This window comes from Siphateles boraxobius, unplaced genomic scaffold (assembly GCF_051911475.1).
Source record: "Siphateles boraxobius isolate OS27281-9 unplaced genomic scaffold, OSU_SipBor_1 8, whole genome shotgun sequence".
Classification (NCBI taxonomy): Eukaryota; Metazoa; Chordata; class Actinopteri; order Cypriniformes; family Leuciscidae; genus Siphateles; species Siphateles boraxobius.
Genome location: NW_027509208.1, coordinates 11029440 through 11042186, shown reverse-complemented (window position 1 = coordinate 11042186; position 12747 = coordinate 11029440). Strand labels below are relative to the sequence as shown.

The window sequence follows — 12747 nt, the reverse complement described above, 5'->3', positions numbered from 1 at the left end:
TAAGTAATTTGCATGTCACTAAAATGACTCTTGTCTAAGCGGTTGCTTCTTGGCCTAAATAAGTCACAGTATGGACAAGAGCTTTTGCTGTGCAGTCTAAGGAAATGCCGTTAGTGTGCAAATTTGAGAAAAATTTCAAAGTTTTTTATGTGTCCTTAATTTAACAAAAAAGAAATAAATGAAACAGGCTTACAAACTTTCCAGTATAATCTTTCACTTATTGATACAGTTGATTGAGACTGTAGAAGTATTGAATCAGTCAGTGGTCTATATGTTTGCGCTGTGATAGACCTTTTTGTCCCTGTCATTGAGGCTCAACTGTAATCAGTGCATGGATTGTTGGGAAACGGGAATAGCTCTGCGCTGTCAGTGTTTATGAAGTGAATGTGATAAGTGTCTTGAAATAGACTCCTACTGCAACACTCATGGTCACATCTGCCGTCCGTCTCAAACACCTCTCTTAACGAAGAGACTCTCGTTTTTACATGTTTAAGAAACAGAAAAATCTGTCATCATTTACTCACCCTCATGTCATTCCATACTCAAATTAATTTATTTGTTCCTTCAAACACTGAAGGAGAATTTACAGTTGCTGTTTTTAACGGGAGCTTTCAGGCTTCAAAAAGACTTTAAATTTCCATCTTAGTCAGCCAGAAGTGTGTCACAAATCCAAAAAACATGAAGCTGCTTATCTTGCTGTATCATCAAGTATAGACAGTAAGAGGAATCCAAATTCGAATCCAAAAAACATAGTCTACCAATGTAGCTTCTGAGCATGTAAACTTTGTTGCAGTTTTTCCTGTGTCCTCATTCCTATATAAAGTTCTTTGTTAATGGCAGGGTGTCTTATTGAGATAACAGTATATTTAGGGACTGAGCTATTGATATAAGGTTAAATTTAGAGTCTTTAATGACTGGCACACATTGGTTCTGAAAGTGTCATGTCTCCGTGCTAAAATGGATTCGTAATGCTGAATATTACTTAAAGCGGCATAGTACTTATAAATAAAATTAGTGCACTACAAAATAATTTACACATTTACATGCACACTCATTATGACTACTAAGTTTCTTGGACAGATGATACTAAGCAGACAAAAAAAAAGATATTTTGAGAAGTTAAATGAGTAGTGTATTTGCTATTTTACCTGTGCTGTAGGTTTGCATAGTTCAGTGCTTCGGTGGCTTTGTTTTTAACCGGACTTTCAAGTGTATGTCTGCAAAATGCATTTACATGCCTTTGTGGACATGAAAATGATGTATTTGTGTCTTTGATGTGGTGTGGGCACATGGATGCTACACACCCCAGAGCTCTCTCTCTCTCTCTCTCTCTCTCTCTCTCTCTCTCTCTCTCACACACACACACACACACACACACACACACACACACACACACACACACACACACACTCACTGTGTATCTCCTTCTCTTGCTGTGTAACTTGAGCTAGGGTCCAAAATTAGCGGTACTCAGTAAGCGTCAGGGCCCGAGACAGATGGGACGGCAGGCCACTCTCCAGCCACTCTAACCGGCTCACCTCAGAGCACTCAGTAAAACAAGACAAAAGAAAATTAGGACAGAGAAAAGACCCACAACTCCTTGAAGAAAGGAGACACCTTTTCTCATTTTCTGGCATAGAGATCTTGAGGAAAACTGGAACCCTCTGACGGGGACAGATATTTCCAGATACTGACTTAAGGTAAATGGCTGTTTTTTTGTTTGTTGTTGTTGTTGTTTATATGTCATTGACTGTAAGTAAGATTCAATGTGAATAATTTTCATTCTGCTACAAAACAACAAATTATAGTAAATGATATAATTAGATTCAGAACAGTTCTCAAATGAATGGTCATCTGCACTATTTGGTCTCAGCTTAACATTCAGTTTAGTATTTCATTCAGTTTTGTCCTGCATCAGATTCATACTTCAACACTTTTACAAATGATTTGGATAAAGTGCATTCAACTGCTCACGTCAGAGATGGAAAATCAAGCATGTCAAGTCTGTCAGTCTTGGCTTTCACAATTGTTTGGCTTGTCACATTTATATTCCGCTATCTATAATTCAACAGTACGGAATAAAGATGCCATAATTTCCACATGAATAATACAGAAGCAGCATGTGTGTGTGCTTATGTGTAAAAAAGGACTCTTGGTGGGGAGGTGGTTGCTGCTGTGAAATGCAGCCCTTGAGGATTAAAAATAACAACAGCTGGCCTTCAGGACGCCATGATGGAGAGAAAGTCACAGTCATGTCCCTTCATATACACACATGCCCGCACACCTTTACATACAACACCTGGTCACTTTATGTGAACATTGTGTAAACAAAGTTTACTTTAACAAAACCCGAAGACATGATTTAAATAAAGCTCTTCATGCCATCAATTAATAGACCATAAATGATAAATAGGCCTATACATGTACGAACAAGCATTTACAGTAGAAAAGTAGTCATAAAGTTAGCAGGAACACAGTAACGTGTCTCAGACATGTGCATGAAGTGTTAACACACATTGGCCAGTTCCCCTGCACGTATTCAGAGCTGAAGTGTGTTTTCTCAGAGACCTGATCTGTTGGTTGAAGGGTTTCGCTATGCTGGAGACACTGTCTCATATTAATGTTTCACCAATGTGTGGTATGTCAGACCAAACACTTTCCCTGAATTATGGCGAAGGATCCTCTCCACAGGTTATTGAGGATGCAATCATTCACTGTCGGATCCGAAGGTGTTTTTCCACAAAACTCAAATCCACAATAGGGTCATGAAGCAGCCAATAATACATTAAAACAAAAAAAAATTCTTTAAGTAATAAAACATTAGTTTACATTTATGGATCAACTATAACAACTGTACCCCGAGTGAAGTTCAAGATGCTAGTGTGTTTAATAAGTTTACCTGTTGCATAACATTCTGTCTATTAAGATCCCTTATGAGGTTGGGTTTTGAAGGCAGCATAGTGCATCCTTTGATGACCATGATATCCCACAATCCAGTGCGTGTATTTGGGAGATTGATTGAAATATATAAAAATGTGCCTATTAAATTTATTGAAAAGAAATTTATTTATAATTTTTTTTTTTCAACTTATGATTTAATACCAATAAACATACATTATAGTCTGTAAATATTTTATCAAAATTCACTTATATTTAATCAAGAATCTGTTATAGATTATTAGACATGGCTTTATGAAGCGCTTTATGAACCCGCCTTTTATGAAACCTAATAAGAATCCATCATACACATGCTATTTTTTACATTTATAAAAAAATGTCTACATATAAATAAGTAGCATGCATATATTTAATGTCATTATTATTATTATGTAAAAATGCAGTTCAAAAGTTTTGAAGCATAAGTCTTGCTTACCAAGGCTGCAATTATTTAGTAATAATTATTTAGTTATAGAGAAAAACAGTAATTTTATGAAAGGTTATTACAATTTAAAACAGCTGTTTTCTATTTTAGTATATTTTAAAATGTAATTCATTCCTGGAATTGTAAAGCTGAATTTTCAGCATCATTACTCCAGTCTTCAGTGTCACAGAAATCTTTCTAATATGCTGATTTAATACTCAAGAAACATTTCTTCTTTTTCTTCTTCTTCTTTAAGAATAGAAAGTTCAAAAGAACAGGATTTATTTGAAATACTTTTCTGTAGCAACGTAGAAGTCTTTAATGCCAATTTTATCAAGCAATAAAAACTTACTGATCAAAGTTTTAAACAGTAGCTACTGTGTTTATTTTTATGTAATGTATCAGATTATTGAGACCAAAAATGTACAGTGTCGAGTTGTCTTCAGAAGTCACTGGAAAAATAGATATAGATTGATGTGAGGACAGTAAAGAGTAGATAATAGACGAGGGAATAAACAAGATAAAGGCAGCATCAGTGTTAAATGGCACTCATGCCTTGTTAATGCCGGACAGCTGTGCTCAAAGTATGCCAGCCTGAGTCATCGTACGACAACTGCCCATGATCCATCCATCTCTGGTGTGAGTGTGTTTACACTAATCTGAGTGCATGAATACGCTGTATAACACAGAAATTGCTCATCTTCAGTACTATGATTATGATATTCCTTATTAATGTATTTTTATAAAACGTAAATAACATGGTCTGCTATGGGGTTTTTCCCACCCGTCTTTTTATGGATTTGTGTATTGCAGGATGCAGGACAGGAGTTGGAATGACACACTCCCCCTCTCTCTGCTGATGAAAGAGGCGTGTCCTCCAGGGGGCGTGTCCTTCGAGAGGGATGGGGGCGTGCTTTCAGTGCCATCTCTTGATGGTCAGGTTTACTTGGACTCAGTAACTGAGCTGGATAGTGGGGATGGGGACTTTCCAGAACTTTCTGCTTTCCTGAGCCAGGACGAGATGAACTTCAGTCTGGACCTGGCTCGAGAGGCAATGAGTGATGCAGGTGACCCAAATGACCTAGATGAACCACCCGTTTCCACAGACCACCTGCCCCTTTACTCAGAAACCAAAGACCACGCTCTCCAAGATTCAACATCTCAGTCAGCTGACGCCACATCTGGCAAAGTCATATCCAATCAGAGCATGCCGCTCAGCAGGCCTAACCAGCCCTGCACTGCTCCTGAATTGCCCGAAAAGTTCATCTGCCAAAAAACAATCATGCCAGTATATAAGCAGGACCGGCCCCGGCTGGTCCACGGAGGCCTGGAGCTCAACGAACGAGCTGCTTCAGCTACTGAGTTCTGCAGCCGAGCTGCTACCTTCATTGAGGAGCTCTCCTCCATCTTCAAAGGCTCCACACGCGTGGAGCAGAAAATTGATGAAGACTCCTCCTCACCCGATAGTGGGTACTTGTCTCCAAGGAGCCACCGGCTGGCCATGCAGCAGGCTCAGCCACCTTCGTCCTCTTCATCTTCATCTGAGCCCAAGCAGGAAGGCGTGCAGCAGAGCCGAGTTGATGTTGGGTCAGATGAGCATCAGAGACGAGGTGTTAGTCTAGATGGACCCATGGCTCCTCCACACTTCACCCAGAAACTGAAGAGCCAAGAAGTAGCAGAAGGAAGTCCTATCCGCCTGGAATGCCGGGTCACAGGAAACCCCCTTCCGCTAGTCAGGTATGAAAACCATTCTTTATGTTACTCAGGTATTGCCAGTACCTGCTAGCATTTTTCTTGAAGGTACCTAATAGATTCATGAAAGAAGGCATTGCTGATATTTTTTTTAGGCCATTACTGGAAAGTTAACAAACAAACAGATGCTATTTTTAGTGCAAGCTTGGTGCTTGTCCTCCTGCAAGGAGGGGATTCCTCAGTACTGTGGAATCTTAAAACGATCCCTGCAAACGTTCCAAAGAAACACAAAGGAAGTGCGAATTATAGAACTATTTTATAGAACTAAGTGTGCGAATTATAGAACTATTTTAAGGAGAATCGACTTTTAAATAGAACTTCTAGTAATTTTCGAGATTACGGTTAAGGTAACTGATGTTTGTCGTGCAATGCAAATGTTGATAATATATTTGTGCTGTGTAAAAACAAAGTGATGATGACAATACTTTTATTGTGTAGATGTACCATCCAATACACATACAGCATAACAAAACATATATTAAAACAATACATAAGACCCCCTGTCCCCTAAACATTTGTTTTGACTTCCTTTGATTGGGTTGATGTCTTAATCAGTGGGATCAGAGCGGACACTGAACATAATCTCATCAAAGGTTATACTCTAAATTTAAGTTCACTAGGGAACTTGCCATCTATCTGTTGATGGTCTAAATACCTCAGTTATCATATCAGATCAGATCTATCAACTTTTTTTCTCAATTTGGACATCGCAAGTTTTGAAATTCATCAGTATATACCTATATGATTTAAGTGCACACTTTATTGAGATGGTGGCAGTGATCAGTGAACAGAATCAGGGGCTTGAGATCATTTAAGACAGCATGCATATTTGTGTGTACATAGGTTTCAGAGATACTCTTGATGGATCAACTACCCACATCGTGTAGGCATAGTGTCCAATGAGACACTATGTGGAAATTAGTGGTGGCAAACAGATCACAGAATGTCTGTGTGGTCCCATAACCCACCTTAGCAATCATGTTGGTACAGCTGCTGTTTGAGTGTTGTTTACTTGCATTTAGCAGATGCTTTCATTCTAGTAAATGATGTTGTTCTGGAGCGCAGTGTGTTCTTGCAAAGAAGTGATGAGGTCTGTGTGAACTCAGTTATACTTTCCACACTTTTGTTAATCTGTTACCCATATCCCTCTCATTAAAATTAAACGTGCAACTGAACTCCTGAGTGGTTTTAAAAAGCGATTTTCAGCTGATCTCCTCACTCCACGTGATAACACTGAGGAAATATTCTAAGAACTACCAGTCGCTATCAGGCAGATGCTTTCTTTAATGTGATGTCTATTGCCATTGTTTTTACTGGCATGTAAGGCTGTTGGTGGTGGTGTTTCCACTGTCCACAATCTACTCTCAAAAACACTGAAAACTTAAAATAGAAAGTGTGATATACTGTACATTCTGTGTTTCTTTTAAAGGGAGGGTTAGTGTTCACCCAAAAAAGAAAATGTTGTCATTATTTACTCACCCTCAAGTTGTTCCAAACCTGTATGAGTTTCTCTCTTCTGCTGAACACACAAGAAGATATTTTAAAGAATGTTGGTAACTGGGCAGTTGACGGCACCCATTGACTTCCATAGTAAAAAAAAAAATACAATGGAAGTAAATGGTTATGATGACTGAGTAATTAAAAATATTAACTTGACTCATTAACTTCATTGTGAAATTTAAAGGGGTGGTATAATGCCCTTTTCACAAGATGTAAAATAAATCTCTGATGTCCCCAGAGAGTGTATGTGAAGTTTTAGCTCAAAATACCCCACAAATATTTTTATATAGCATGTTAAAGTTGTCACTTTTTGAGGGTGAGCAAAAACACAGTTTCTGTGTCTGTCCCTTTAAATAAATGAGCTGCTGCTCCCGGCAGAGAGGGCGGAGCTAAAAAAGTAGCTGGGTCCTGTTACCTCACACAGACACGCACTGAAAATTTCAAAACCGTTTAGCCTTTATGTTCAAACCAGAGTCAGAAAGATGGTGAGACTCAAGAAGAAGTGACAACATCGACAACATTTCTGAATGGTTAGTGGATGAATTTATGTTGCTTATGGATAGTTATGTTCTAGTCATTAATTAGCATATTCTGTCTTGATAATCTATAAATCGTGTTCCGGGGGCAGGGTTTATGTAAATTTTAGGGTTTGTGATGTCACTAACCTGAGATGAATGTCTTGTAGTCCCTACTAGCCGTTTGTTGTACTCCTTAAAAAGCAATTTCAATTTCAATTTAAAAGAAAAGATCTCCCTATGCTTTGAACTTTGAGCATCGTAACTTTGCAGATGTTGTTTATGCTCAAACAGCAACATTACACACTAACTAAAGTTAGAAAAGTGAAATCATAATCAACCACCCCTTTAAATAACATGAGGAGAGGCACTACATGTACATCCAAATAGTAACAAAAGAGTAACCAAAATACCAAAGTGTAGTTATAAACTTCTTAAATCATCTGTATTCAGTCAGATTTACCAAACAGAAAGTAGCCTACTGGTTGTGTGGCTAAACTTTTTTCATTTGTTTTAAACGGGTGAGTAGTAGGCTTACACTCCAGTTTTTTTATGTTGCTTCATAAAAGCCTTTTTTTTTCAAACATTTTTGTTAATAAATAGGTTGATAGTGCATTTTCACCATATTTTCAGGCTGCTTACACAGGCGGTATGAATGCTGCAATCTGTTAATTTGGTCTGATTATGCATTGTTTAGATGTGTGGCATGAAACAGGCACGTATATTGCTGTCAAACAGCATAGTTCACCAGCTAGAATAGTATTAATCCAGATCTAACCAGTATAAACCAGTCCGGATCAGCAAAGAAAGTTAGTCATTTCAGCCTGCACCTACCAGTTGCTATTATAGAAATTATGAATTGAAGGGGAAAGTATCAAAATAATTAAACCCAGTATATATTAAAAAAAAAAAGAAGGGTTGAATTTTCAAGCAAAAAAAAAAAAAAAAAAGTTTAGCCTGACATAATATGTTTGATGTTCTGTTAGTCTGAGTGCATAAACACAGAGCTCTGTGTTTTCCGACCTGCACAGCAGCACACACTGTTTTCCAGCCCAGCAACAGGAGGTTCAATGTCGAGCTAGAGAGGGGCAACAGTAAAATGGGATTTCAGCCCACGTAGAGCTGCATAATGAAAAGGGACAGAGATACAGTTGGACTCCAGGGACGTAGTGGTTGCACACTGGAAATGCAAAACCTCGTCCGTCTCCCTCTGCCACTGCAACCGGGCCTCATCCTGTCAATATAAATAGTCCTCTGGTCGGCACGGAGGAGCCAGGCTCTGGAATGCTATCCATGCCATGACTTGACACTTTCCATACGGCTTTACTTTCTCCACCTTTCTACACCTTCTTAGGGAATATGTAGATGTCGGAAAGAGAGAGAGAGAGAGAGAGAGAGAGCACAGAGAAAAGCTCCACAGGGAGATGTAGCATGTGGGTCACAGTGATTTTGCCAAGTAATAGGCTACATTTTCCTGAGTCAACATATTTTGTTAATCCTGGAACAACATTCCTGTCCGAATATTTATCCCTCCTACCCCTAAAGCTAACCATACCATGATTTGTCCATAAAATCAGAGTGAAATGATTAATAACACTGATGTATAAGCACCTAACCCTGGTTGTCAAAACTTGACATAAACTTTAAACTTGTACCTCAAATTTGATTGATTGATTGATTGAAATGTTGTTCCAGGATCAACAAAGATTTAAATCAGGTTAACCCGTAGCATGTGACCTGCCATTTATCCAAGATTTACTGAAGGTGGGTTTTTGGCCTCTAGGTGGGAGTGTTGCATCTCAAATTTTAGTTAGATTGTGCAAGACCAGATATAGTTTATTTTCTCAGAAACTTACTTCTCGTAGACACTACAGAGACCATTGGTATAAATACTGTAATGATTACATACAGGTGTTACATAACCCAGGGTTATATTTATTGAGACATGTTTTTGCAGTATGCATGGATGGGCTAAAGTTAGAGAGGGTAGCTTGAAGTTCCTGGAGACATGAGGGAGACTTTCTTGCAAAATTTCTTGCAGATCAGGAAATCCCTTTGGAAAATACTAACACTTCAGTTCTTCCACAATTTAACCTAGAAGTAACAAATGGGAACAATTTTCCAGTTTATGAAAATATATTGATCTTTTTTCCCCCCAAACTCAAGCAAAACAAAATATTTCTCTTAATCAGTATTTTTGTCTTGTTTTCCAGTAATAATATCTAAACATATTTAACACAGAGAAGCTAATCTGGATGATATTTATGTTTAAAACAATAAATATGCAATTTTAATAGATTTTTTGTTGTTGTCATTTTAGGGATGTTCTATACTGGATATCTTTAATGGGCAACAAAATTAGAGCACTGAATTAAATAAAAAAGGTTTTTACTGTCCATTAGGATTTAGATTTTCTTTCGTCAGGTCCATGATCTCACGATGCAGTTTCTTTACACATATTATGTAAAAATGGAAATTGTGACTGAGTAAATAGAGTATGTCTCTAGTTTCCAGACAGTGGTTTAATATAAACAGACTGGTGAATTAAGAGTTTCTGAAAGAATCTGTTGCATCTAATGTCTGAATCAGACATGCATATTCTTGCCTCTGTCTAAACTTGATTTGCTCCTTGAAGGTCAGATGGCAATGAATCACGCTGAATGGACATTTCATTTATATAACATGAACCAATTCAATAATCAGGTCTTTACACTGAGTACACTATACTATTGTAATATATTTATAACATGTTAATAATTACTATATTTATAATGTCTACTGGCTGATGTGAATATCAAATGTTGCCTTTTATGTGCACTATTCATTCATAACTTGTTGATCGGCTAGGAGTTTTTGTAGTTCACATCACTTCACAAAGTCATGGGTGTGAAGACTTTCTCACGCACCCTTTTGAAATCAAATCGTGTGTGTCGAAACAGCGCCAGTTTTCTTTTGCGTCTACTGAACCTGTAAATGACAGCAATGTCAAGCTCCTGTCTACATTAGAGTTGACTGATATAATTTTGAGTCAGTAAGCTAATGCATCTTCCTTTAAGTGTTGCGCATTAAACATTCATACTTACTGTGCAACATAATTGTTTCGTGTCTGTCTGACTGACTGGCTGATCCAAACTCAATGCCTTTCTTCTGTGTGTCAGTGCGGATAGGTTATAGGCTATGCAGTGCAATGTAAACCTAATGGACAATTTCCTTCAGAAAAAAAAAAAATCCACTGTAAGGTTGATGTTTTTGTGAAATCGGTCTTAACAGGAAGTCAGTGTGGCTGACTGCCTTCTCGATTTGTCTTTTAGTGATCCGTGCTGAACTCAAGATAGTGACCGGGTGACATCATCTCTAGTCAAGTCAAGTCATCCTCATTTATATAGCGCTTTTAACAATGTAGATTGTTTCAAAGCAGCTTTACAGAGATAAACATATAATTTAAGGTAACAGAGATTGGTTTGGTTTTATAGTGGCTCTTGAAAAATGTTTTTTCCAGCTAAAGTTAGTTTTGATTGATTCACTTCCGTCTAAATGATCATTTGTTATTAAATTAGGGGCCGCTAAGACGACACCGTTCTCTCTAAACAGACTTTAAACGTGAACCTGTGATAGACGCTGATGGTTTTCACATGCGCATTAAGAATTGATTCTATAGGTATGTGCGTTTGAATATATGTGCGCAGGTTTGTAATTCCTTACAAACCATGCCTAAACAAACTACTTGTCTATAAATTTTGATGCAGAATTTTTATTTTATCTTATCACTTTGGGTAGGTACGCGAACCGAAAAATTCCACCACGCTTTCTCTAGAGTGGAGTATATCTTCCCTCTTCACATTCTTTAATTTAAACCATTAGCCCCAATCATTTGCAGGTGTGGAGACTGGAGAGGCGAGGCGTTAGGTAAACATTGGGTTTGGCAGAGGGGTAAATATAGTGCCCAGGCTGATAGAGGTGCCTCTGTAGATGTGTGTGTGTGTGTGTGTGTGTGTGTGTGTGTGTGTGTGTGTGTGTGTGTGTGTGTGTGTGTGTGTGTGTGTGTGTGTGTGTGTGTTTAGGTGAGAATCTACACATGTGCCATGAAGCCTTTATCTTTTCCACATAGACATTTAGGTGATTCTTGTGCGCGTGCGCGCGTGTGTGTGTGTGTGTGTGTGTGTGTGTGTGTGTCCTCCACAGAATTTCACATCTTTTCACCAGTATTGTCTTTGCGGCAGTGCAGTCAGTGGAGATGTAACACACTCACTTTGGTATCAATTATATTATATTCTTCATTTTCATTTCATTCTTCATTTACTCATTTATTTATTAGTGTAGTTGATCACAGTATCCGCCTGGGAAGATTCCTCTTCTTAGGTGGACATATAAGCCTGTATAAATATGAGACAGTTTTTCTAGGTGTTCCAGAAATGCAATCTTGTGTTAGTGGTGGAAAAAAGAAGTTGACACAAACACAGCCTATTCAGTAAATTATTGAAAAGTACTTCAAATGATATTCAATGTATCTTAATGCAGCCTTGTCTATTTTGAGATTAACATAATAGTAAAATTTCAACTTTCTAGTTTACCAGAAATATCTCAATTCAACTGCACTGTAGGGCTCTCAATGTGCATTTTAAGGACATTTAAAGGGTGTCAGTAAGGTGTAGGAATATTTTAGGATTGTGGAACTTTAGAGAGTTACAGAGGACAGTTCTGAGGTGAACATACCCAAATTTCAGCCTTGCCGGGAAGCTTTGAATGTAAGAATGTCAAAAATACATCTATACTTCATTTTGACAGGTACAATTTTGAAAATTCCAGCGATGCAATGTTGGAACACGTAAATTAAATTAAAACGCATCTCTTAAATTCAGCCCCCAAATGCAAAAACAACATGACTTTTATAATCAGAGACTTCCTAAAATGCATTTAAAGGGAAAACATAATAGGCCTATATCATCAGTCTCCATCAAATTGCCTTGCAAACTAAGCTATAACCACTCAAATGTACAATTGAGCTAAGGTAAATTTATCCATATAAATTATTTAAATAAATAATATGTTTAAATTTAAAAGTATAAATAGATTGCATTGAGTTTAGCATAAAACTAATTACACGCTTGTACTTAATTTCTGTGTACTTAATAATGTTTCTTTTTGAGTCAGGGTTATTGTCATTGTGTGCATGCATGGCTTGGCTTCATTTGTCATTCCTGTTATCTAAACTGTTGTTTAAAGTCATCTTTTGTAATGGATCATAAATGGTATTAGCTTAAAAGACATGAATAATTGTCAACATTGACTGCATGATTCTGTTGGCAAACAAATATCACTTGTCCGTGAGCATGTGTGCATGCTGATGCTCCACAATTGGTACACATGTTGTTATTTTTAAGGAACATTTTGCAAGAATTTGTTGTGAAAAGGTTAAACAAATACAGCATGTAACAAACACCATGAGTCACACACAAACACACACACACACAAACACACACACACAGCGGGAGGACAAGGTTCTCATTATAATAAAACTAATTGGAAACAAAGTGATGTGGAAGTTATGTTCACCCATGGGAGCAGCTTCGCAATGAGTGTGAGCATGTGTTTGTATTCATTACTTCTCTGGTTAATGGC

At 37.7% G+C, this 12747-nt stretch overlaps 1 protein-coding gene across 10 annotated transcripts in view; it reads left to right on the top strand.

The window, feature by feature from the left end:
- palld (palladin, cytoskeletal associated protein) overlaps positions 1 to 12747 on the top strand; it is an 85636-nt gene that overhangs the window by 196 nt on the left and 72693 nt on the right. For 6 of the 10 annotated variants that reach the window (XM_077220707.1, XM_077220704.1, XM_077220702.1 and 3 more), the window contains exons 1-2: positions 1354 to 1700; positions 4175 to 5098. In XM_077220707.1, coding sequence (XP_077076822.1) covers positions 4176 to 5098 — 923 coding nt within the window. In that variant the 5' untranslated portion in view covers positions 1354 to 1700; position 4175. Of the gene's footprint in view, positions 1 to 1353; positions 1701 to 4174; positions 5099 to 12747 lie in introns of those variants that run through there. The other 4 variants (XM_077220705.1, XM_077220701.1, XM_077220699.1 and 1 more) reach the window with 1 other exon arrangement.